The 25712-nt window shown below is 51.3% G+C and overlaps 1 protein-coding gene and 1 pseudogene across 4 annotated transcripts in view; one reads left to right on the top strand and one right to left on the bottom strand.

The window, feature by feature from the left end:
- Window positions 1-6274, bottom strand: part of LOC101428634 (UBX domain-containing protein 2B-like) — a 111079-nt pseudogene extending 104805 nt beyond the window's left edge.
- ASIC2 (acid sensing ion channel subunit 2) overlaps window positions 1-25712 on the top strand; it is a 1082534-nt gene that overhangs the window by 810975 nt on the left and 245847 nt on the right. Inside the window, exon 1 of one of the 4 annotated variants that reach the window (XM_058283868.2) lies at window positions 6678-7453. The exons of 2 other annotated variants lie outside the window; for them this stretch is intronic. In XM_058283868.2, the coding sequence (XP_058139851.1) occupies window positions 6746-7453 (708 nt within the window). In that variant the 5' untranslated portion in view covers window positions 6678-6745. Of the gene's footprint in view, window positions 1-6677; window positions 7454-25712 lie in introns of those variants that run through there. One more of the 4 variants, XM_058283867.2, reaches the window with a different exon arrangement.

Below are 25712 nucleotides of genomic sequence, written 5' to 3'. Positions count from 1 at the left end.
CATAGGACCCACTGTCCTTTTTGGAAGGGAGGGCAGCACAATGTGAAATGAGAAGTAGAACACAATAACAGAAGTTGGAATGAGGTGTCAGAAGAAGGCAACGATTCAATAACTGAAAGTAGAGAAGAACAACAAAAAAAGTGTGAAGAACAAGAAATGCAATTACTCTAGTAAATGGTATTTGCAGAATGCTACCATTTGTGGAAAAAGTGGGATGGTGGAGATTATATACACAAAGGTATATTCATAAGTATCTCTAAAAGATTACACAAGAAATTGGCAATATTGGTTGGCTCCAGAGAGAAAAACTGTGTGGCTGGGGACTGGGTGTGTGTGGGAAGACTTTTTACTACACATTCTTCTGTCCTTTTTAAACTATGTGAATACCTGACCTATTTCAAAATGGATTTTTAAAATTCATCTCAGTGGGTGAGCAGACAACTGAGCCAGAAGTTGGAACCTGGGGTCCAGTCCTACCTTCTTCAGTGTCCATCTATGTGACTGATAACACATTTCTCCCTTCCCTGCACCTTGATTTCCTTCCCAGAGAGTGGAAAGGCTGAATCAGACTCCAGAGCTGGCTCCTACCTTTTAAGGTGGCCCATCTAACGTGAACCCCAATGCCTCAGCTGGTCCCTCCAGGCTGGTGCGGTGCGAGCAGGAGGCAGCTCCTTCCAGCGCCTGACCTTTCTTCTATGACCTTGGGCCCATGTTTGCCCTCTCAATCCTGGTGAGCCTAAGAAAGAACTTGGAAGAAGGGAGAATTGGGAGAGGCCAAGTGCTATACAAGAAGCCCTTGGAGTGAGAGAACAGCGGAGATGCTGAAGCACATGAGCAGGTAAGATGGAAAGCAGCTCCGGCGGCAGCCCACGGTGGCAGTGAGCTGACAGCAGTGGGGGAAGTCCTCCCCGCTCTCTTTCCACCAGGGCAGGAAGCCCCGCCACGACTACTGGGCATTTGCTCAGGTGCCTAACACCATAGCCACCTCTCTGGCCCCAGAGGCCACCAGTGGCACAGGCAAAGAAGATGTCAGAGGAGACACCTCGGCTTCAGGCAGAGGCTGAAAGGAAAAAGGAAGGGGAAAGAGGAAAGGAGAGGTAGGAAGAAGAAAGAGGGAGTCAGAGTGACAGCAAGCCAAGGAGGGTCCAGAAACAGAAAAAGAGAGAGGAGAGAAAAAAGAGAGCGATTTAGATTCATAGGCAGACCCACAAAAAACCACCTACCCCATAATATCAAAGAACTCTAATATTAAAAGTAGTGTTAACACTCTCATCACCTTTAGCAGCACTGAGCTAAAGGAAAGTACACTCCGCATTCTAAGAAGACACCAAGAACCCAGGGCTACTGCCCCTCCCTCCACCCACCGTCATTAAGTCCCACAGGCAAGAGGGCAAAAAAGGGTGCACAACCACCGAAGGAAGAGCAAGGGCTGCAAGCGCCAGCTCCAGAGCAAAGGGATTGGGAGACTCGTTCTCGGTGGGCTGGAGGCACCTCGCCTGAAGCGTTGGGGTCACGTTTTAAGGATAATGGCATCCAAAATCTCATTTTGAAAACAAACCTCGGTCGAAGGTAAGGATGACATTTAGCCTGGAGGAGAAAAGCACATCTTTTTTTTTTTTTTTTAAATATTTATTTATTATTATTTTTTTAAATTACATTAAAAAAAATATATGAGGTCCCATTCAACCCCACCGCCCCCCGCCCCCCACTCCCCCCACAGCAACACTCTCTCCCATCATCGTGATACATCCATTGCACCTGGTAAGTTCATCTCTGAGCATCACTGCACCCCATAGTCAATGGTCCACATCATAGCCCAGACTCTCTCACGTTCCATCCAGTGGGCCCTGGGGGGAAATTGTCCGTGAAGCACTATCCAGGACAAGAAAAGCACAACTTGAAGTCTTTGCTAGATAGGTAGGCTGCTATTGCCCCTTTCAGCATTGAAATAGTCTGATTCTGTTTTTGAAGGGTTCCCATGAGAAAGAAAGATCGAACTTATTTTGCCTGGATCTCCAGGGATAAATTAGGAGAAATTGGAGAAATTCACAACGAGACAGATTTAAATTTGCCAAAAGGAAGTTTTAAACACTGCAAGATGTTCTAGAATGGTCTTGAGGAAACATATAGAAGGGACTCCTCTACAGCAGGTAGGCAGCAGGGCTAGGAGGTGTCTCAGGGACTCTCCAATTCTGCTCCATCGAGCAGTAAGGAGCGGGAGTAAAGTGGAAGTGTGGAGGCTGCAATGAGACCAGATTGAACCAACAGAAGCGTCAGCTCTGAACGTCGTAATATAAAAACAGAAAATCACGTTGGCTTAAGTTGACCCAGCACACTCACTTCTTGGGAGAAAGAGCTCATAATTTGTGGCAGGGGTCATGCCCCAAAGCATAGGCTGGCTGGCTGGCAGGCCTTCCTGCCACTGCACACAAACACCACACAGCCTGCGAGGTGTTTTAGAAATAAACAAGAAAAGTGAAGTTTTCTTCCAAAGCTTCTAACTGGAAAATCACAATGCGAAATTCTAATTTCTTAGTGGAGAGGTTATGTGGGTCAGCACATACTCTGCCTTGTGAATTTGTTTTTCTGACCAAGTGGGGCAGATAGGATGAGAAAGTTAATTCACAAAGCTTCCAGGTCGGTGTGGCTCAAGTGGGAGGTGGTGGGGTTGGAGAACTTGGCGATGGAGCCAGATGCCTAGATTCAAAGCCTGTGTGGCTTTGGAGGAGTAACTTTTTTTTTAAGATTTAATTTTTATTTATTTCTCTCCCCTTCCCCCGCCCCAGTTTTCTGTTCTCTGTGTCCATTCGCTGCGTGTTCTTCTGTGTCCGCTTCTATTCTTGTCAGCGGCACCAGGAATCTGTGTCTCTTTTTGTTGCGTCATCTTGTATGTCAGCTCTCCGTGTGTGCGGCACCATTCCTGGGCAGGCTGCACTTTCTTTCACGCTGGGCGGCTCTCCTTACAGGGCGCACTCCTTGCACATGGGTCTCCCCTATGCAGGGGACACCCCTGCGTGGCAGGGCACTCTTTGCACGCATCAGCACTGCGCATGGGCCAGCTCCACACGGGTCAAGGGGGCCCGGGGTTTGAACCGCGGACCTCCCATGTGGTAGGCGGAGGCCCTAACCACTGGGCCAAGTCTGCGTGCCTGGGGGAGTAACTTAACCTCACTGTGTCAAGGATTCCTTCTCAGTGAAATAGAGGGAATCATAATGTTTATCTCATAGGATCATCCTTTTTTTAAAAGATTTATTTCTCCCCAACATCCTTCATTGTTTGTGCTCCCTGTCTGCTCTCTGTTTTCTTTTTAGGAGGCCCTGGGAACCACACCTGGAACATCCCATGTGGGAGGGAGGCACCCAATCACTTGAGCCACCTCCACTCCCTGCTCATTGTGTCTTTCATTGTGTTTCCTCACTGTGCCTCTTTGTTGAGTCATCTTGCTGCGTCATCCTCTTGCGCCGGCTTACTATGCCAGCCCATTGCACCAGTCCGTCATGCCAGCCTGTTGCTGGATGCACCAGCCCACCAATCCAGTTCACTGTTTTGCTCTTCTTCTTTAGGAGGTACCAGGAACCAAACCCAGGGCCTCCCATGTGGTAGGCGGGTGCCAAATTGAGCCACATCTGCTTCCTTCACAGATTATCTTGAGGATTAGTTAGGGTACTATGACTCTCACTTTTAGTGTAAAACAGAACAGGCACTAGCACTTAGGAAGTGCTACAGTTATTATAATATTATATTCTTATTTATCTTAATACTTTTGAAAGAAGCATAATGAGGGGAGAAATTCCTAAACTTTGGCATGAGGTAGAGCTGGGTTCAAATTAGGCTCTCTGAGCCTTCAGTTCATCAACTGTAAAAAGAGGGCACTTATGTCTTCCCTGCAGAGTTAGAGAAAGAAATTAAGTAAAAGAATGGGTATGTGCTAGTTCAGAGCCTGGCGTAGGGTAGCTGTTCAGGAAACATGAGCTCCGTTCCTCTCTGCCCCAGGATCAGTGTACGTCCTCAATGTGCCCGGGCATTGTGCTACGAGATAGCAACAGACATGAAGGAGACGTAGACCCTGTCCTCAAGAGGCTCACGATCACCAGAACGGCCTGGACACAGTGACAGGTGGGATGATAAGGACTATTGCGATATCAGCCCAAGGTGTATTGGGAGGAGCAAAGGGAAAGAAGGGCCAAAATTTGGGAGAACCAAGCAAGTCTGTCTTAGGAGGCAATATGTAAACTGAGATGGAAAGGAGAACTTTGCTGGGCCAGTCAAAGAATTGGTTGGGGAAGGGGCTGGGATATTTCAGGCCGTGTGGAAAACATAAGAGTCATCGATCACTACGTAGGGTTCTTGGTCAGCCCTGTGTCTATCCCTGGATTTCTGTGCCCAGACCCCTGGGGACCTACACAGGACACATCTCCCCACCCTCTGGGGAATTAACAGCAAAGTACGATGGCAGGGAAGGCACTGTCAGCCCAAAATAGCACGTGTCCATTTCAAGAGGGAGCCTACCAAGAAAGAAAAGTCCACCATGACTGAACAAATCAGAAATGTAAAATATTGTAATTTTGTTTTGGTGTCTGGTTTTTTTGGTTTGGTTGGTTGTTTGTTTTACAAAATAGAGCTACCCAAAATTATGGCACTGGAAGATACCACATGCTTGCCCTGGCTGCTTACTCAGTAATTCCACTGAGTTCACAAGATAACCCCACCTAGGCTGGGGTATGGGTCCCTGTGGCACCCCCAGGCAGGGAGCACTGGAGTGTGAGCCTTTGTTAGGGGCCCCAGTAAAGCTGAAAGATTCAGAATGCCATGGGTCCCCTCCAGCAACTGATAGCGTCAAGGACCTGGATCCAAAGCAGAATTTTAGCAAAGTCCAACTTAAATAGCTTCTCCCCTGGGTGAGTGAAAAGGGCCTCCAGGGGTGTGTGTGGGGTACGGTATATGTGTGTTTGCCTATGTGTATGTGGACTGTAGCAAGTGAGTGTATATTTGCGTGTGTATGTGTTGGTGTGTATGCATACACTTTTGTGCATGTGTCTGTGGTATGTGCAAGTTTGTATATGGCATGTGTGTTTGTGTATGTATGTGTGCTGTGTATGTGCTTGTGTATGTGTACATGAGGTGTGTCTGTGTTTATATGTGTCTGTTTATGCCTAAACATCCTCACCTTCACAAGATACATAGAAAGGCCCATTCACACACCAAAAAAAAAAACACATTCTCCCCACACTCAGAGCCTGACACCGCACTCACACCTGGCTCACACACCTGCACTGCGCAGCCACTCACTCCCTCTACGGCGTGTCTCCCACACTCTGAAGCCTTCGCACACTTACACGCTCATGTGTCCATGTAAACAGTTTCTACTACTCTCCATCTGGCACACAAGCCAGCGCCCGAGCTCGTCTGTGCAGTGTGTCCCTCGCTCAGCCGACTCCAGCAAGAGACTTCCCACTCGGTGTGCAGCGGCCACCGTGGCCAGGAATTAAAATGCAACGAGGAGGAGCCGGGCGCGTCAGCACCGCGTCTCCAGGAGCGCCCCGCGTTCGCCGCCACCGCCCCACCCGCCCGGAGCCGCGGGGCCACCGAGCGGAGGAGCAGGTCCTCGGAGCCCAGCCGCGCCACTCTCGCGCGGCCACTGCCCAAGTTCGCCCGGGGCCCGAGAAGGGCCGGGCAGCCAGGAGAGGAGCGCGGCTGCCGCCGCCGCCACCGCGGTCTTGGAGTCTCGAGAGCAGACGGGCGCGCGGAGCGGCGAGTCCAAGTCACCCCCTTGGAGGTGTAGCCGGAGCTCCGCAGTCCCCAGCTCCTGGAGCAGCCGGGGAGGAAGGAGAAGAGGCAGGGGACAGCGAGGCCGAGCTTTTCTGGAGACGCGAGGCAACCCGGAGAGCCCGAGGGGAAAGCAGCACTTCCCTCTGGCCGCCAGCCTTGAAGCGGCCCGGCGGCGAGCAGCTTCCTGCAGGACGCCCTGAGGAGCCCCCAGCCCCAGGCCAGAGCGGCAGCGTCGCAGGACTCGGGCTCGGGACTTGGAGGAACCTTAGCGGTCTCGGCCGAGAGCAGCCCGAGGAGCAGCGGGAGAGTCCTGGAGGGAAGGGAGGGAGGGCAGCAGCCGGCAGGGCGACCACTCACCCCAGTACACACCCACCCCACCCGCCGAGCCCGGAGCCGCGGTGCGCCTCTGGGGGCGCTCCTTCCCCAGCGCCTTCTCCCCTGTCCCACCACCTCTGGGCTACTGGCCGGTCTGGCGGGGTCCTTGGGGATGTCCAAGCCAGGCATGGTGGCCGATAGCCCCCTCTCCCGGGACCCACGTAAAAGCTGGGGTTAAGCGAGGCAGGGGGGGACTCCGCTCAGGGTCCCCCGAGGTCCAGGAGGAAGAGAGGCGGGCGCAGCGCCCAGGGACCCGAGACTCGGCGCCCAGTGGGGCCCCTCCAGAGGTAGTGCCCGGCGTCGGGCAGCCTCCAGGGAGCCTAGGGGGCCAAGAGGACCGGGGAGACGCTCGGGAGAGGCCAGTGCCGGGGACCGCCGGCCGAGGCGGCGCTCAGTCCCGGGCGGGCGCCCGCGGAGGCGGCGGCGGCGGCGGCGGCGCCGGGCTGGCATGCCGCGCCACCGGAGCTCCTTTCGGGCGTACGCTTCCCTGGCGCGGGCTGCGCGCGGCTGCTGCTGCTGCTTCCACTGCTGCTGCGGACTCCCATGGCGGCTCCGCCCGGCCGGGACCGCCGCCGCTGTCGCCAGCCGCGGGCTGAATGAATGAGCCGGAGCGGCGGAGCCCGGCTGCCCGCGGCCGCGCTCATCGGCCCGGGACGCTTCCGCATGGCCCGCGAGGAGCCGGCGGCGGTGGCGGCGGCCGGGCAGCCCCGAAGCGGCAGAGGCGGCGAGCGCGAGCGGGCGCTGCAGGGGCCAGGGGTCGCCCGCAGGGGGCGGCCGTCGCTGAGCCGAGCTAAACTGCACGGGCTGCGGCACATGTGCGGCGGACGCACGGCGGCGGGGGGCTCCTTCCAGCGGCGGGCGCTGTGGGTACTGGCCTTCTGCACGTCCCTCGGCTTGCTGCTGTCCTGGTCCTCGAACCGCCTGCTCTACTGGCTCAGTTTCCCGTCGCACACGCGAGTGCACCGAGAGTGGAGCCGCCAGCTGCCCTTCCCCGCCGTCACCGTGTGCAACAACAACCCGCTGCGCTTCCCGCGCCTGTCCAAGGGAGACCTGTACTACGCCGGCCACTGGCTCGGGCTGCTGCTGCCCAATCGCACCGCGCGCCCGCTGGTCAGCGAGCTGCTGCGGGGCGACGAGCCGCGCCGCCAGTGGTTCCGCAAGCTGGCCGACTTCCGCCTGTTCCTACCGCCGCGCCACTTCGAGGGCATCAGCGCCGCCTTCATGGACCGCCTGGGCCACCAGCTGGAGGACATGCTGCTCTCCTGCAAGTACCGTGGCGAGCTCTGCGGCCCGCACAACTTCTCCTCCGTGAGTTGCCCTGCGAGCGAACCCGCTCCCCTTACCCCCTTCGGAGCCAGGCCGGCCGCACCCTCGGGGTTAGACGCCAGGCCCCTGGCGGCGTCAGCGGCTCCGGGGCACCCGGGCATCCCTTCCAGATGCCAAGGCAGAATCTACTTTTGGGTCTGCTGAGTCTTCTCCAGGTTGTGGGAAGTTGGGCCCCACGGGGGAAGGAATCGCCTCGCCTCAGTCGTCTCCCCACCCACCCTCTCTCCCTCCTGTGCCAGCCCCCATCTCTTCCACCTCTGCTCCTCACGGTCCCCTTGGAGAATCCTAGTCCCCCTTGTCCTCAGCTCACTCCCAGGCGGGAGGACTCCAAGCCACTGCCCTGTGTCTGGGGTGAAGGGCTGGGACTAGAGGGAATGGTTCCCGTGTGGGCTTATTGTATTGGGGAAAACCGATAGGAAGCTTTTCAGAAAAGGGCACCAGGAGAATCAGAGTCCCTAGGCAGGCTTAACTGGCGCACAAGTTCCAGAACGCTTAGAATCGAGGTGGACTCGAGGAGGACGTGCCCAGAATGTGAACCGAGACTGGAGCTGTAGCCAGTTCAGTGGGCGAGTAGCAGCTGCCCCTGGATGAGTCTTGAGCATCCAGGAGTGAACTTTGGGGCTCCCAGGTGGGGCTGGCCCCTGTCCTTCTTCTCCTTCGAGGGAGTGTGAGTGTGGGTCTCTGGGTCTGGAGGAAAGTCCTGCAGTGGGGAAAGCAGCGTGGCAGAGATGTTGAGGTGAACAGCCGGCACCGGGAGAGGCTGTGCCCAGGGTTTGTGGACCATTTGCTGTGCTGGTTCCCCCACGCTGCGGCCTGGAGAACGCAGCTGTCGGACAGAAGGTATCTGCCTTGTGTGGTCTGCTTTGGAGGAGTTCTGATGCCAGGCCTCAGCATGGAAAAAGCTTGTCCAGCCATTCGTGTAGAAAGACCCGCTAGGTGGGTTTGGGCTTTTCCACTAGTGCAGGGCAGGTTGGTGGCTGCATTTTTTTGTAATGCTTTGATGGTGATTTCACTAGCCCTTAGCTATCACTCCTGACAGTCTCCTCTCTGACGAAGCTATTTCTAGGGTGGGAAAAAGATGCCACGATTCCAACAGGTGTTAGCATGGCTGCCGGTCAGGCTGGGCCTCTGATTGGCTGATTGGGTTATTCCTTGTCTAGGATGGTAACCCTGGCTTCAGTCTTGACCTCCTGGTTTTGCTTTAAGCCGGTATGTAGAGAAGCCCTGAATTTTCCAATCTCCCAACGTTCGCTTGTTTTCTTTATTTTTCAGCTTGTCTTTAAATAGTACCTGGTGGCTTCCCCTGGCAAACAGGAGATGCAGTTAACAAATGCTTCTAAGTGACTACTTTGAGAATGACAAACACATTTCTGAGTTCCAAAAGATGAAGGAAGGACAATAGTGACTCCTTGTTAATTATCCTTCTTGGGCTGACCACTAATTAACAGCACTTAGAGTTAAATTTCAAGTTTAATGTTATAGCCAAGTGCCAGCATTCCCTGACTTCAGCTCCAAGTTGTACAACACAGCACAGCAAATATAATTCTGAACATCAGATGATTGCTTCACAAACTGTGCGGAATTGCATTCTAATAACCATTAGTCACCAGGGTTAGAAATTAGCTTTATCCCCAGTGTAAAGAGGAAAATGAGACTCTGAAAAGCTCTCCAAAGCCCAGAGCCAGCAAGTCCAAAGTCCAACTCTGTATCCCACCAAATGCATTGCACAGAAGCCACCTGTAAGTCTTCCTCTTTGACTCTGGACATCTCTTCTCTCAGAAGACCTTGCTGGAGAGGCCTCTTGCCCTCCCCACCCCCTCTTCGGTCCTTTTCCTCCTAGGAGCGTGCCTGGGAGGGTTGGAAGTAGGGCTGCCTCCAGCTGATTCACATGGTTAAATCCTTAGCTACATATGACCGGGTCTAACCCACCTGTGACCAGAGGACACAAACCTTCAAGAGCACCTGACTTCACCCTCCTCAGGGGGCATGGCTGTGAGCTGCAGGGGTCAGTGGTTCAGGAGCTGAGGAGAACAGTTAGCCCATCTGGAATGTGGGTCTACTACGTTTGGGGAAATCTATAAGACAAAACCCATTCTTCTGATTTCCCTCTGCTCACCCCCACATTCTCACTGGGGCACCCCTTCTTAGCTCCCTGCATTGGGCCTCCCAGCATCTGAAAAGTTTGCAGGTATTCACCCAAGCAAAAGTAGTACCTCTACTTCCCAAAGATGTGCATTCTGGGGACTCAAAGTAACCCCTAGTGGCTTCTTACCATGGCTGTGTCCTGGGAGCTACGAGCCCCTAATACTGCACTCTCTAGGTTTTCTCCCAGGGCCTCAGAAGTAAAGGCTGCCCCCCGCCCCCATCTGTGGGAGGCAGGAGCTATTTCAGGGGAGCCTCAAATACTGAGTAGGCCTATGGAGAATATTTTCCTCTGATCACACTGCCCTGTCTCAAGCCTTTGTCCTCTCTGATGGAATGGCCCTATAGTACAGTGGCTAAAAGTATGGTCAATCTGCACTGGAGATTTAGTCTCTGCTCATTAGTTCCCTAATCCATCTAATGGAAATAAGGCTAGTATACGCACCGTATTAGTTGTCATAAATGTTAGAGTTAAATGTACACATGCACACCACATATACATAGAGACTTGAGAGAGAGACCGGGAATAAGGGAGGGAGACAGGGTGGGGAGCATGAAAACTGCACTGGGCACCATACAAATGCTGCCTTTAAACTACGGCCGCCTCCTAACTGGCCTTTGGCCTCCGGCTCTGTGCCCCCTCCCCTCTGCATTCCATCCTCTGCAAGATGGGCAGAGGAGTCTTTCTAAAATGCCACCAGAAGCACACCACTCCTTAGACCCATCAGTGGTTCTGCTTTGTGCTTAGGATGAGGGCCAGGCTGCACAGGCCCTGCTCCTGTCCCTCCCTTATCTCTTGCCATGCCCTCTCCTGTACCCTATTCTCCAGCTCACCAGAAGGGCCTACACAGCTGAACCCACTGCTCCTCAAGCCTCTGTGCTTTGCTCTTACTGTTTCCTCTTTCTGTGCCCCTTCCTGCTGCTTTGACATCTGGGGAACACCTACTCATCCTGCAAAACCCAGCTCTGGGGTTTCTTCTGCTTTGGAGCCTTTCCTGACCACCCCCCAACCCCCATCACCAAAAATGCTCTGATGCCCCCTCCTCTTTGCCCCTCTAGTACCCATTTAGGTGTCAGTCCTCACCCATGTGCATGAGATCACACCTATTGGTCTATGACTATCTCCTCCTCCAGACCAGGGCAGGAGTCATATCTGATTCTCCCTGATGTCTCCAGCACCCAGCATAGAGCCTGACCCAGAGTAGGTGCTTGGACAAGGTCTGGGGAATAACCACCTTTACCAAAGCTTCCATGTTGTCCTAGCTCACTCTCTCCAAGTCTTTAGGTTTAATTTCTCCAGGGAAAACTAGTGAAATGCATTTACAGTAAGCACCAGGCAATTTCTGGGCACTTATTTCTTTGGGGACAGGAGTGGGGAATGGGGGATGGAATGTCAAGAATTTCCCAGATACCCATGCTTCTCAGTCCCTAAGGGGTCCAATGCAACTAGTGTGGAGTGGGGTTTCAGAGGAAATTTGGGGGATCTACCAGCTGTCCCCAAAGTCCCATTCTATTCAGTTAGTCCATGGTCAGAAATGAACCCAGCAGGGCAGGGGAAGTGGGTTGTTAAGGGGTGTCTAGTGGGTCTCATTCTCCAGACCCATTCAGGATGCATTTATCTGTAGCTCCTGTGTGTGTTTGTTGCAGCCGTGAGAGGGTTAATCACTGGGCGGTCAGATAAAGCAGCTCCAGCGTCTGAGTGCCAGCGTGGTTTCCCTGGCATCAGCAGCATTCCTCGGGCTCTGCACACTGGCCCTTCTGGTGCAGAGGAGAGCAGCATGCCCAATAATTGGGTGGGATGCAGAAGGATGGGGCCGAGCAATCTGGGCCCTGGGGCCTTGGAAGAGGGACCGAGGGGGTAGGAACAGGGGCTGACGGAGGTCGGCCTGCGTGTGCTGCAAGGACAAGGAACAGTGATGCCCTCTGGGAGATGGTGTGGTTCAGGAGAAAGTGCAGCTGGCCCTTGGCCTAGAACCCTCAGCTCTGCCCCTTCCTAGCTCTGTGCCTTGGGCAGGTGCCTCACTCTCTGAGCCTCCAATAATAATTCCTGCCCCTGAGAGCCGGGTTGAAGATAACATATGCACAGTGACTAGTCACACCTGGATAGCAGTAGTGCTCCGTAATTGGAAGGTATTGCTGTAATGTGGATAAAGGGCTCTGCACAGTGTCTTGGCCTCTGGTGGCAGCAGTTATTAATTATCAATAAAATTATCCTGTCGTACCATCACCACTTACCTGAGTGGGGATACGCTCACTTCCTGGTTCATGCATTCATTCAACCAGTGTCCATCGAGTGCCATCTATATGCCAAGCTCTGTGCCAGTTGCTGGGGTATAAAGTTAAATAAAGGCTTGGTACATGTCCTCCAGAGAAGCTTGATTCCTCAAGGGAAGGTGAGGAAAGGGATGTGTGGACAAATGCCAGGGGTATGCAGAGGTGCCATGGGAGCATAGAGCATCTTTTAGTTTCTTGGCTGCTAAAACCAATACCATACAGACTGGCTTAACCACAGGAACTTACTGCCTCATGTTTTCAAAGGTTGGAAGGCTTGCTTCCTCCAAGGTCAGTATCTTCTGGCTGGCCAGCCATCTCGTGGTTCCTTGGCTTTTCCATCATGTGGCCAGGCACATGGTGGCATCTTCTCCTTTCTGTTCCAGATTCCGTTGACTTTCAGCTTCTGGCTGCTCCCCGTGGCTTCTCTTTCCATGTCAGTTTCCTTAGCTTGTAAGGACTTTGGCCACATTGGATGGAGGCCCACTCTCCTTCAGTTTGGGCATACCTTGACCAGTGACATCTTCAAAGGTCCTATCTACAAATGGGTGCACACCCAGGACCATGGGTTGGGACCTGAACCTGCCTTTTGTGGAGGACAGGATTTAACCCCCAACAGAGCAGTGTCCAGCTCAGACTGGGGGTCTCACACGGCTTCCTGGAGGAGGAGAGTCTTGAAGGATAAGTAGGGGTTCTCAGGTAGCGAAGGGAGCAAAAGGGACTTCAGGGATTCGTGACAGCATGTGCCAGTGGGAGATACTGAGGCATGAGATGATGAGATTGATCAGTCCTCTCTAGGCCTGTGGGTAGTCTGCGGTGGCTGGAGCGAGGGGCTGGATGTCCTTCAGTGGGGGGAGAGTTGGGGGTGATTCTGTGATCATGTAATGATGTAATGGTGCAAGGGGCACCTGGGGGTCCAACTAAAGGTTTTGAACTTTGCTATTGAGGTTCTACTTCATTCACTACTGGCTGTTAGACTGTGTCCTGACCTTCCGACTATCACCCCCATTCCTGACTCCATCAGCGGCCCTCCTGCCTGCACCCTTCACCCTTCCTCACCCCCATTTGCAGAGGTCAGCCTTGAGTCCTGATTTTGGACTAGTCATATTTACTAAAAGTGAAGGAAATGGCGTTTGGTTCATCACACTTTGTCACCTCAAGCATGCTGGCTGCTATGAGCCAGTGACAGAAAGTAAAATGAGAAATCATTTCAGCAACATACTGTCTAAAATCAGCAAATCCTGTTGACATGCTGCTAGGCCAGGCAGTCCAGTAGTTGTAGGAGAAATGAATTTAGGGAGACAAGAAATATAATTTTGCCTTTAGAGAAAGAGGAATAAATGAGCTAACCCATGTAAAGTGCTTTGAACAGTTCCTGGCACAAGTAAGCACTTACTAAATGTGCAATATTTCCATTATCGTTGCTTGCGGGGAGCATTTCGGGTGAAGGACAAAGGCAAATAGCACTGGGCAGCTGGCATGTGCCAGACGGGGCTGGGCACATTTCGTGTCATCTCAATCCTCACAGGAACCCTAAAAAGCTATGTTATGGTCTATACTTTACAAATGGGGAAACCGCAGCTCAGGGTAGATCTGTGGTCTGTCTAAAGGCACCCAGCCAGCAGGCAACAAAGCTGGGATTGAACCCACGTCCTCCTAACTCCAGAGGCTCCTGCTCTTTCCACAGCTGGACAAGGAAGGAGCAGCATCAGTGGGAGGCAGGGGTGTAGTGGGAAGTCCATTCCAGTGTCAACCCTGCCCTGACCAGCAGGGTGACTTTGGCTTCCATATCTTCTTCTGTAAAATGAGGGCATGAGCCAAACAACCACCAGAACTTAGCTGAAAAGTCCTGTGACCAAGTGAGCAGTCAGGGGAAGAGAGAGCTTAACCACTGCAGATGGCCTGAGCTTTTCAGCCAACCATTTCTTTTCTTTGCAGAGCTGATATGGTGATTAAGGGGGAAATGTACAAGTTATTGACGTGCTAGAGACACAAAGGTGATTAAAGAGACATTTATACAAGGAACATGAAAAGACCTTCACCAGTTATTTGACTTCAGGGAAATTAGTTTAGGGAATCCAATGTAAACTCTGCTCAGGTCTGCAGATATCCAAATTGACCAATGTCCAGTTGCTTCAGATCGTGCCTATTTGGGGGTCACTGAGGCCAGTCATGAAGCCATCAATCAGATTTCTGCCCATTTGACTCAATTTAGTCATCGGAAGCACTAGAGGAATAACCAGACCATTGGCTCTGTGGATCAGTCGTTTTGATTCTCCTAGGTAATTTGCTTGGATCAGCTACTCAGAAATTCAATCTACCAAAACTCATGAGCACCTACTGTATGCCAGGCTGGGTCCATAAAGATGACTCCTAAACCCAATCTGTTTCTTGCACATAGCTTTGTGCCCAGGTAGATGTGCCTCATCGGGATAACGGGGTCTCAAGGGAGCCGCCCATCATGCAGGGAGTGCGGCTAGGGCCCTGAAGGCCTAGGCTGGGTAGGTTAATGGTCACATACAACTTTACTGGACGTGAGTGTGTGCTACTGGACCCATTTTACAGAGGAAGAAACTGAGGCTCTGGGAAGTACCAGGCCCCACAGCTAGGAGACAGCAGAGTCAGGATTCAACCAAGGTCGATCCACTCCAAAGCTGATATTCTGTTCTTTTACACCATTCTGCCAACCCTCAGAAATGCTGGTAAGAATAGACCCTTCTAGAGAGAGAGGTACTCACACTCTTTCAAGCCTTTCCTCAAAGTTTCTTTCACTGTAAGTCACTGGAGGCCCTGAAATCAGCCTGGACTCCAAGGCCTGGAACTTTGAGAAAGAAGGACCATTCCCAAGAGTTCTACATCTTGCATCATCTACTCTACCAGTCAAAGAGCTGGATTAAAGTAGGACCTATGGACAGAAAGCCACTCGAGAGTTGGGAAACAATTTAATTATGCCATAATCTGAACTAAATTACCATTTTCATACTTTCAGGGACACTGGTAACTTGAAGTCCGGGCTAAGAAAATGTTGCCAAATTGAGATCCTGCTCAGGCCTGTGCTAACAAATAGATGACTCACTTGTAATTGGAACATGAATTGTTGGTAAAACAAAGAGAGGCTGCTAACGTACTTGGGAACTTTTGTTCTCCTGAGCATGTCAAATATCTCCCCTGACACCATTGTTTATACTATTAATTTGCTTAGTAAATTGTTTCCTCCAATTCCACACACATTTATTGAGCTCCTGCTCTCTGCCAGGCACTTTTACATTTGTTATTTATTTCATCCTGACAACAGATCAGAGGGGAGAGTATTGTTCTCTGTTACAGATAAGAAAACTGAGGTTCAGAGTGGTTCAGGAACTTGCCCACAGTCATCGCATTTGGTATATAGTCAAGACAAAAACCCTCAATATTCTCTCACTAAGTCACATCTGTTCTCACAAAGAACTCCAGTGTAGCTTTGGCCACACAAACTTGCATTTATAATCAATAGAGTCTCAATTATTATACTTGGAGAAGATATAATATGCATTACCATCCTATTTACTCCCTAAAACAAAAGAGCGTGCTCATCGCGTCACATTGCCTGCCTACTCTATGAAAGCCAAGCCCAGAGAGGACAGTGCCTTGCTCAGAGACACATGGCATGCCAGAATTGGGATGTAGGTCTCCTGAGATCCGTGTTCCTCTTCTAACTCCAGCACTTTTGTTCCTGGGCAGAGTGGGCTTGAGGGGCTTTGCCAACTCTGGAAAATTTCTTAGGGAAAAAGCAGTGGGCCTCGGAATGCTTTGCAGCAAATGGTCGGTGTTAAAGACTGCCTGCCCAGGAGAGGCGTTAAGGCAGCCTTCCCTGATTTCTGGCTGGAGACCTGCCCTCCCTCTGCAGGCAGCACTGGACCAGCATCCTCCAATTGGCTGTGGATGAACAAGCAACCCTCTAGGCTCCTGCTTCTCAAACTTCAGCGTGCCCAGATTCCCGGGCCCCACTGGCAGAGATTCTGAAGCAATCGGTTTCAGGTGGGCCTGAAATTTGCATTTGTCATGAGCTCCCAGGTGAGGCAGATGCTGCTGGTCCACAGAGCTCACTTAGAAGGACAAGCCGAGCACTTCTTGAAGCCCCATGAATACAGGGAAAGAGGGATCAGTGCACCTCTCTCGGTCACGTCCAATCCACTGGGTCTGTAAAAGTGCATGTGGGCGGAGCACTGGTGGAGTGAAGCAAGCAAGGGCTTCTGGGGGTGGAATGCTGGGCGCCCCCTAGAGCCCAGAGGCATGAGCCGGAGCAAAGCATAATTGTTCCAGGGGCAGCTTCCTTGCCACATCGGAGCAGAGTCCACGAAGGAGTCCAGACCTGGCAGAGGTGTCAATCAAACCAAAATACAAAGGCCTCGTGATAGGCAGAATAATGGCCCCCAAACGTGCCCATGTCCTAATCCTTGGAACCTATGAATATGTTACCTTACACGGCAAAGGCATTTTTGCAGACACTAAAGCTAAGGACCTTGAGATGGGGAGATGATTCCAGATTATCCGAATGGGCCCAATGTAATAACAAGGATCCTTATGGGGAGCAGAAAGCAGGAGGGTCAGAGTGAGAGAAGGAAATGTAAAGACAGAGGCAGAGATCAGCGAGAGATTTGAAGATGCTGCACCGCTGTCTCTGCAGGTGGAGGAAGGGGCTGTGAGTCAAGGAATGCAGGTGACCTCTAGAAGCTGGCAAAGGCAAGGAAACAGCTTCTCCCCTTGGGCCTCCAGAGGATACACAGCCCTGTCGACACCTTGATTTTAGCCCAGAAGATGAATTTGGGACTTCTGACCTCCAGAATTGTACAGTAATACATTTGTATTGTTTTAAGCCACTAAATTTGTGATCATTTGTTGCAGCAGTAAGAGGAAACTCATACAGGTCTCAAAATACTTTCTGCTATAGATGCTGAATCTGAGCTGGGTAGGCTTGGCTTAAGATTTGTCCAAAATCCAAGAAAATAAATGGTGCATCCAGGTTCAAAATAGTCAGTGAAGGAGTATTTTAACCACGCTTACCTTCAGGCCAGATTGGGAATTTGACTCCAGAAACTTGGAAGTGAGGTGGCTGGGGGAGTAGAGAGAAGGTAGCCTCGAGAGCCTGACAGGCTCAGGCTGAAATCCCAGCTCTTCTCTGGGTGACCGTGGGAAGCTACATACCTTCTTTAAGACTGTTTCCTTATTTGTAAAACAGGGATCATTCCTTGCAGGGTTGTTGTGAAACTTAAAGATAAAATACATTATTAACAGTTCATTCAAAAACTATCTATTGAGAGCCAGTATGTGCTCTCAATAAAAAAGTTGAGTATAAATACAAAAAATGCCCCTACTCCTGTGTACATAAAAGCACAACACAGATGTGTACTCTCTAGATAAACATGAACTGTCGCTATCATCATCGTCATCACCGTCGTCCTTATTATTAACAGGTGGCACACTCACTTCTTCCAAGCAAGACTTCCAGGCCCTGGAAGAAGAGTGAGTTTGTGGCGGCTTTCTGTGCATCATCACAGTTCTAACCAGGAGCCACTATGCCCTTTCCCTATCACACCACTGTGGGTGAGCCACAGCCTTTTGGTGTTTCTTCCCTGGCTAATGAAAAATCAGAGAGGGAGATTGAGTTGCTCAAGGTTACATGGCAAGTCACTGGGAAGCTTGAAATGGACTCTGAGGATATTTGCACTTAAGCCTGCAGATCATCCTTTCATACTGTACCAGCATCTGTTTCTTCCCCCCCATGACCTTTCTCATTTTCCAAAATATGTATTCCGGCCAGCCCTTTCCGATTCCGATGGCATATCTGATCTGAAAGTTGTTGATACTCTGATCTCTGAAAGTGAAGGGTTTAATCTTCTCTTGGAACCCCTCCCAAAGAAAATTATTTTCCCACTTTGAAATGGCACGGGCATCCACTGTGAACTCACATCCATAAATCTAAGCCTACTGCTCAGGAAAGCAGATGAGGTTTGATTCCTGCTTCTCAACACGGCCTCTCAGAGCAAATTATGGAAAGAATTTGATTTATAGAAGCACCTCAAAGGCTCTGGAGTGAGACGCGTGTTTATTCACTTTATTACCGTTTATTTTACACTATCTCTTTATGCTCCCTGCCCATGGATTTGAAAGCCTATTTGGATAGATGCTTATGACCTGCCAGATTGCAGAGCCCCACGGAGGAACACGGCTCTCTGAGGCGAGGCCGCCAACAGCCAGGTTTTGGGAGTTCTCATCCCGTTGTCGGGGGTAGAGCCCAGCCTAGGACAAAAAGGCTCAGAGCCTCTGGTGCCAAGTTCTTCCTGAACTTTCCCAGCTCTGCTCTGGTATGGTACTTGGCATGGATCTCCAACTGCAACCCCAGGACGTGTACAGACAGGCTTGATTTAAGATTCAAATTTCTCAGAACAGCTGGGGATATTTAACATCGCTATAATTACATTACATTTTTGATGGTACATGGAGTGAGCGCCTTTTTTGCTGAATATTCGATGAGCATCAAATATTTTAACCAGCCAGGGAAACACGACTGCAACCTTCACATCCAAGTAGTTTCATTTTTTTAAATTCTGACCCAAGATGTGCGTCTCGGCGCCCGTCTTCTTTTATCACATCTTTGGGAGAGCAAGAGTGACGCCCCCTTGGCTGTGCTGAGGTGCTGTTTGGTGGGCTGAGCTGCTGGAGGAGGGAGGAGATGGGGCAGGGACTGGCCGGCTGGGGCAGGAGCCCAGGGCCTGGCACGTCATCTCGGCTGCCGTCCTGGGGCTCCACGAAAGGGGCGATGATGAAGCCAAGGCTCAGAGAGGCGAGCGGGCACCTGCTAGAGCTGACGTTGCTAATGAGCAATGGAACCGGAGTCAGCAGCGGGTCCCACAAAGGCAGTTCTGGCCACTTGGGTGGAATGAGTTGATGCCTGGGGGTGGGACCGGGGTGGGAGGAAACGAGATGGACATTGGTCGTCAGAGGCCCAGGCAGAGGAAGACTTCCTGTGTGCCAGGCTGTGAGGTGTACCTATATTATCTTCTTTAATCCTCATGGCGATGCTCTGGGGTCAAACACTGTTATACCCCTTTTACAGATGAGGAAACTGAGGTTCAGAAGGTTAATGGGGATGCAGAAATGAGGACCTGTGTATCCTGCTCTTAGAGGCCAGCGTTTGAATATTTAGCATATTTTGACTCCTTGCTGCTTCGCTTCCACCTCTTTCCCTGCCCTGCCTCACATTCCAAGAGTTTTAACCAGTGAGGTTGGAAATGCCTGTTGCCTTGCCTGACCTCCCACTTGCCACCATCCTGGAGTCAGGTGTTCATGGCCCTGAGTCACCCAGCCAAGGCACTTATGAGCTGTGATTTATCCTTGCGAAGGGAATTTTCCAACTTCCGTGCCATTGCCGGCCTGTTCCCTTACCCTAATGCCTTGACCTGCCATTCTGCCTCTTAAACGCTGTCTGTTCTCTACAGCTGTGTGCTGAGCTAAGCACAGACGTGTCTGGGAGGACGTGTGCGGATCTGATAAGGGGCTGCCTCCGATGAAGGGACCAGGAAGCCAGCTGGGCGGCTGGGTGGGAGGGACCCTTGGTTCCTACCCTGCACCCTTTTCTGTGGTTTGAATTTTTAAAATCTTGTGGATGTATAACTTATAACAAACAAATACATAAAATGAAATAAAAGTACTGTTTTTAAAACTCCCATCTCTTCTGAGGTTACCTCAGGCTGCTTCTCCATGTGAACCAGTCTGGAAAGTCCCACCAAAGAGGTGGTCTCCATCCTTTAAACCACATGAAAGTCACTTTGTTTATTCCCCTCTTGTGACCCTTTCCTTTCTTTTATTGCAATCACATACATATGCATGTACATGTACATACACACACACGTACACATACATGTACATGTGAAACATATTCAGCATCCCCCTGGTCTATCTCACAGCTACCCCCGCTCCTGGCTCCATACCTTGTAAGACGAGGCCCCGTCTGAAGAGTAAGTGTTGAAGCAGGAGAAAGGATTAGAGCCACCAAAAGGAGTGGCCCCATTCAGTCGTTGATGGATTCACTCGATGAAGAGCTATCCAGAGCTCCCACGAGCCAGGCGTTGTGCTAGATACGGGGCCAGGGCAGCAGGGGTGCAGCCTTTCTCTTGCCGAGCTGCCGGTGGAGATGAGACTCACTGGGGGGCTTGTTAAAAAGGACTGAGACTGACTGCATCAGAATTTACAGGGGAGAGGCCCAGCAATCTTTATCTTTAACAAGACCCCTGGGTGATGGAGAATTTGAGGGAAAACTGTGGGTGGAGGGGGAGGGGAGGACAGGTGACATACAAGAAAACAAATGAACAACTATTCAAATAGTTCAAATATTAATTCAAATATTAATGAATGCCTTGAAGGCAATAAAAGAAGGTGTGTGATGGAGAATGGCCAGAGGCCACCTGAAGGCAGGGAGAGCAGAGGGATGGCTCTGAGCAGCTCTCAAGGCTCTGCTGAGGCCGGGAAGAGGAGAAACATTCCCGAGGCCCCGGGGCGGGCCTGCCTCCTTCTCCCAGCACAGGAAAATGCCTCTCCAGTCCTTCCTTGCCCCTGCTCTTTGTGCAGTGGGCTCCTCTGGCTCCTTCTAAAATGTAGCTGCCTCTCTCACAGAACGTGATTCTAGCAGTATTGCCCTTCGGAAGGCTGGTGTGACGTAGCCTTAGGTCCTTCAGCCCGACTCTCCTTTAAAAAATAACTCCGAGTGGAGACTAACCACAGGCCAATAATCCACCTGCAAATCCCAGCTCTGCCCAAGGCAGCATGGCCAGAGGGACGGAGGGCTCCTTCCAGGTTAACTGGCACCGCGTTCCTCTGCTCATCACTCATCCCGAGGGCAAGGTCTGTTGTGCCTTTGATGTTCAGAAGGATTCTCCTTATTTTGCCTCTGAAATGTTAGGTCAGGACGGGCTGACCGCCCACAGTGAAAATAACAGGCCGCTTCTGGGCTTCGCATTTCACAGAGAGCTGGCAAATCGGTCACCCCCTCTCATCTTCACAAGGACCAGGTGACAGAAGAAAAGCAAGACATGCTGTCTGTTCTTATTTTACAAATTGGGCAACTAAAGTTCAGAGAGGGGACCCAAGTGGCTAGTGCCAGGGCAGGTCAGTTCTGACTCCTACGCCCCCTGCGGTACTTTCCCCTGCCCATGGGAGTGAACTGCTACTTGGAGGCAAAATCTGTCCCCTTCTGCCAATCTCAATGTCAACATCACCTCCCCGGGGAAGTCCTCCCTGATTGCCACTGGGGGGCATTGTGAAACCAGGTCCGGGAATCAAATGCTTGCCTTGGAGGGCCCACAGTGGTGCCTGGGTCATCTACAGGCAGGGGCTCTCAAACTTTAATAACTTTATTGTGTGTAGAAATCACCTGAGGTTCTTGGTACAATGCAGATTCTGGTTCAGCATCTCAGTCTGGGCCTGAGACTGCATTTCTGACAAGCTCCCAGCTAATGCTGACACTGCCACTGCATGGACCACATTTGAAGAAGCCGGGATTGTCAGGCAGGGGAAGAAGGCGGTGTGAGTAAGATGGAGAGAAGGGCCTCTGGCCTGGAGCGACCTGGCGCTTGATTCTGCTGTACCACAAATCATCCCTCTTGGCCCGAGGCCACAGTGGGCCCTCCTTACCCTGAAGCCTGCTCCGAGAAACAGAGCTGCTGCTCCCAGGCCTTCTGGCTGCTGTGGCTGCCTAGAACGCGGGCAGCACAGTGACTGGCGAGTCTTTACCGAGGCTAGCTCTTTCCCTTGTCTTTATATGATAGTAAAATAACTAGTCCTTAAGAGACCGTGTGAATGTAGAAATGGCAACAGAGCCACATTCCTCCAGAGCGAGCTCCCCCGGACCAGGAGCCGATGCTGGATTTCTCTCTCCTTTTCCTGATTCTGTGGGTATTGGTGGTTCCGTCTGTTCGAGGTATGACTCCGAGGGGAGAGCCTCTGATTTCAATCACAGTAATCAGTCTTTGTCTTTGTGCAGCGTGTTGCTGCTGCAGGCGGGAAAGCCTTCCATTTGCGGGAGCCGTTCCAACAGCGGCGTTTCTGGGTAATGCGGTCAGATGTCCGTGCTTTCATTGCTACAAGGCCATTAGTTAGAATTGCTCAGGCTGCTTCCAAACCACGCCGTGGACTAGTCATTTCACTCATTCATACCCTCGCTTGTTTTTTCAGTCATTCATTCCTTTGCCTGTTCTTTTACTCCTTCACTGATTTGCAGATTTGTACTCATTTATGCATTTACTTAGTGCCTTCTACAGGCACTGTGCGGCGCTCTAAGCATGTCAAGCCGATTCTAGCCATCAGAGTCAGTCTCCTCCCCCGAGTGGGAGCTTGGAGCCCGGCAACAGGCTAGCCCATCAATGGCCTCTTCCATTGAGTGCTGAGAAACTGGACCAACCATTCGCTATCTTTAGTTGGAGAATCTGTCCTGCTTAAAATCATCATATGGTTTCCCATGGCCTATAAGAGGGGGCCAAGTACCAGGTAACCTCCAAGCTCTCACTGGCTGCACATCCTGCATTCTATGATGTTCAACTGCCTGGGGCCCCTGAATCTGCCGTAGTCCTCCAAACGTTCTTGCCTTTGCACATGCTGTTCCCTCAGCCTGAAATGCCTTGCAATCCCCTTGACCTTCTGGAACACTCTTCCTCACCCTTCAAGACTCAACTTTGCCATCTGCTCCCTTTCCCCATACCTCAAGGCTAGGAGGAATTGGACCCTTCCTTCTCTGTGCTGCAGATAGCCAGTGATGGCATCAAGAGACTCTACAGGCTCTGGGTTCTAGTCTTGACTTTCCCATTTGCAAGCTGTATGACCATGGGAAGATTTTACTGGACTCTATGCAAGTATTCTCCATTGGATTTGCACAACGTGGAAAGCATAGCAGAAGAATTGCCAGTCCCAGGCAAGTGGAGTGACTTGCTGAAGGTCACAAAGCTAGAAAGAGGCCAAGTTTCAGCTATAACTCAGACCCTCTCACTCACTCCCTTTCCAGGGCCAATGCTTGTCCACAACATACAAAGGGGAATTAGCCACTGGGAGGCATTAATTAATACCTGTAGGGTCTTTTTATTATTTTCCACTGAAGGCTAGAAGCCACTCTGGCCAGACAAGTCAGCTGCAGAGGAGAATTGAGGTTGTTTATTGTGCAATGATTCAGGTTCTGAAAAGCGGATTTTGCCTGAGATATTTAAATGACCCTGAGTGACTGCCGCCCCATCCAGGAGAGGACAAACAGGCGATGGTATATGACTTTTGGGTGGGAGGAGAATCGTGTGGGAGGCCAGAGCCTGGCTTCCAGAGAGAAATTACCATTTTGTATTTATTACTTTGGCTCGCAGAAGTGCCGCAGGGACAGGCTGGCTGATACATTAGATAATTGCCTCAGTTCCCCATTTCACTTTGCAGTGTACAGACCGGCCCAGGTGCAGACTTGTAGCACAGAAGTCAAACTAGGCCCCCCAGGTTCCCGGGGCGCTCTCTGGGGACTCACAGGGCGCTGGTGTTTGGGGGTGGGTGGGTCAATCTCTCAGACACCAGGGACCCCAGGACAGTCTGGTCCCCATGACGACAACTGCAGCACGAAAGGAGTAGGGGAAGCTCCCCAGGCTGGGAACCCAGAGACCAGGGTGTGTGCGGTGCCGCTGAGTGCCGGGTGACCTGAGCCCTTAGCTGCTCCACTCTGGGCCCCTGGTTCCCATTCTCGGAAATAACACAGACTGGGGGGGAAAGAAGTCAGTGGTTCTCAATTCTGGCTGCAATTAGCATCACCTGGAGGAACGTTTAAAAATGTCTAAAGATCTCAGCTCAATCCCCAGAGAGTCTGATTTCATTGGCTTAGGGCCTGGACATGTGTATTTTTAAAAACCTACCCCGAGTGATTTTAGCCTTCAGCTAAAGCCCCCGGACTTGATCTTGGCAGTCTTTCTTAGGATGGCTATTCTAGGATTCTGTGATTTCGGTAAAGGCAACAAGTCAATGCCCTTGTTTCCATATTAAGAATTTTGCTTGCAACAATATGCACCTGCTTGCCTCTTACCCTCTCTTCAGTGAGGTTGCCCCTACTAGGGAATGTTGGAGAACTACTCTAGGAGGCAGGGACTCAGATTCTACTCTGAGAAAGCGTTCACTCCGTGGTCGTGGGTAACTTGGAATCCCTCGGCTTTAATTTCCTCATCCCTAGAAAATGAGGAAACAGCTAACCCTGCCTGCCTGCAGCCAGAGGTTGGGGCTAGAGTTCGTGTTATGCTGCTTCTAGTCTACAAAGTGCCCGCAGAGGCGCACCATGGCCAGGGCATTGCCCAGGTCACCCAGTGAGAGCGCACTGGAACCAGACATCAGTCCAAATCCCAGCAGCTGTGCTTCCGGACTAATTCTGACTAGTTTATTGCCTTCCCTGAGCCTCCGTTTTCTTATCTATTAATATAAAGTAGACATAAAAACCAGCCCTTCCCATGGAGTGGTGGTGAGGCACAAGGAAGCTGGCTGTTCTCTCAGCCCAGACTCCCTGTGGAGGCTGGCCGGCAGAGGAGGCTCAGCTCATATCCCCGCCTTTCAGTTTATTTCTGCATCCTCCCTTTACTCCTTTCTTTCCCCCTGCTAGTTTTTAAACCCTTCAAGGACTGGAACCTTGAGAGGCTGCGTACTGTGTGCGACCTTGACCGAGTTAGTCAATCTCCTGTGCCTCAGTCTCCCCATAAAGAGGGGGTGACGTGGTGTTTGCGATTGTGAGGACTGGATATGCTGAGAGATAGAGAGCTCTTAGAACAGCCCTGGGGGAGCGTGTTGGCTATTCTTGTTCGATTTCTTTCGGGCTGGCCTTCTCCTCACTGGGCACGGGCAGGGAGGGGTGCCCCCCCCACACACCAAGTGGTTGAATGGAGGAGGGAGGGAGCCCCAGGCAGTGGGCTGGTAAGCAAGGACACCCTCATTCCTGTGTTCTCAGCTGGACCCACGCAGCCCCCAGGCTCCCCAGGCAGAGCGCAGCAACGCTTCCTCAGGGGATTGCTTCCAATCTTGAGATGGAAAAAAGGGGAAAAGCTATAAATATGGAGGATTCATCTGCGATAAGTCATGGCTAGAAACCCCAGCTATATAACTTTTTAATTCTCCACTTCAGCTTGTAAGCTCATGCAGTAAAAACAGTCACTAGCAATTTATTTTTTTCCACTCTTTTAATTTTGTAATTTTTTTTCCTTAACCAACCAAAAAGTCCTAAACTCACCTTAAGCGCTTATTTTTTTTTTTCCCCCTTAGCAGTCATAAAATGTGACTACAGATTCCAACCTAAAAGCCATCCCCTCTCTTCCACTGCCAGAATGAAAACACACAGGCTCAAGGGCAGTTTCTGCACGGGCCTGCTTCTGCCTGACTCACCTGCCTGCAGGTGGCAGAGGAGGCCGCCGTGCGGGGAAAGGACTCTGCGTGCTGGCCAAACTCTGGGTTCGAGTCTCTTCTCTTTCATTCTGGAGCTGAGTAGAATCAAGCTAGTGACTTCCTCTCGAAGAATGTTTCCTCATTTATAAAACATGGACAAAAATGTGTGACTGGCCTCATTCAGTGGGATGTTTTGAGAATCCAGAGATAAAGTATGCAGAATTGTTTTATTCAACGTACAGCGCTATAAACATTGTGGGGACTTATTGTTACTATTCCTGAAGGTGACGATGATGATGGTGATAATACAGCCTTGTACAGGGAGGGCCCCTGGGTTTATGTGATAAGGAGAGGATTTCCCTCAGAGCCTTACGGTTCACTCTGTGCGTAAAATAGGTGCCCCATAAAAAACTGT

Source organism: Dasypus novemcinctus, chromosome 21, assembly GCF_030445035.2.
Source record: "Dasypus novemcinctus isolate mDasNov1 chromosome 21, mDasNov1.1.hap2, whole genome shotgun sequence".
NCBI lineage: Eukaryota > Metazoa > Chordata > Mammalia > Cingulata > Dasypodidae > Dasypus > Dasypus novemcinctus.
Note: the sequence above shows the minus strand (reverse complement) of the source record. Positions and strands in the feature narration are given on the sequence as shown.